The sequence below is a fragment of the Myotis brandtii genome, unplaced genomic scaffold (genome assembly GCF_000412655.1).
Source record: "Myotis brandtii unplaced genomic scaffold, ASM41265v1 scaffold186, whole genome shotgun sequence".
NCBI classification, from domain to species: domain Eukaryota; kingdom Metazoa; phylum Chordata; class Mammalia; order Chiroptera; family Vespertilionidae; genus Myotis; species Myotis brandtii.
Window position 1 is genome coordinate 2316731 of NW_005356905.1, and position 769 is coordinate 2317499.

General features: G+C 45.9%; 1 protein-coding gene across 1 annotated transcript in view; it reads right to left on the reverse strand.

The window, feature by feature from the left end:
* The window catches only part of IFT80 (intraflagellar transport 80), a 106230-nt gene that overhangs the window by 6631 nt on the left and 98830 nt on the right, over positions 1 to 769 (reverse strand). Inside the window, exon 19 of the mRNA XM_005864124.2 lies at positions 202 to 325. Coding sequence (XP_005864186.1) covers positions 202 to 325 — 124 coding nt within the window. The remainder of the gene's footprint in view (positions 1 to 201; positions 326 to 769) is intronic.

Sequence of the window (769 nt, forward strand, 5' to 3'; positions counted from 1 at the left end):
GACCAGGGGCTGCACCTAGGGATTGGGCCTGCCCTCTGCCACCCGGGAGCAGGCCTAAGCCAGCAGGTCATTATCTCCCGAGGGGTCCCAGACTGCGAGAGAGCACAGGCCGGGCTGAGGGACCCCCTCTCCCCGCCAAGTGCACAAATTTTTGTGCACCGGGCCTCTAGTATACATTATAAAATACTATATAATACTTACACCTTCTGCATACTGCAAGTATCGTTGATCAATTTCCTGTTTACCAAATGTCTCCAAAAATTTTTGACGGTAGGCAAGAACTGTATCAACATGTGTTTTGTATTTAACAGCCAATTCAAGTGCCCTATAATGAGAATAAAACAGATTATCAGCATTGCTGTATTAGCCTCTATGGGGTGAGAGGGTGGGACAAAGGTTCTATGTTGTTCCCTCCACTCATCCCTCAGTATGAAGTGTCATTCCCTATATCATCCATCTTGCAAATTTCTCTTTATACTTCAAGGTCCAGATGATGCATGATCTCATCTCCCTGATCAGCTCCCTTTGTAGAAATAAATGACCATTATCTTACCTGTGCTCCATAACATTTTATGCATAGTGTTATTACGACACTGCTTATCTAATCTAATAATAGAGGAATATGCAAATTTGTCCGTTACAGCATCATGTCACAACTAGATCAGCAGGCTGCGTCCCGGACCTCTGCTCAGGCAGCTGTAAGGCCTGGGGTAGGATAGGATACAATAGGAGGGGAAGGAAACTGCATGTGGAAGGGGGTGGCAACTGC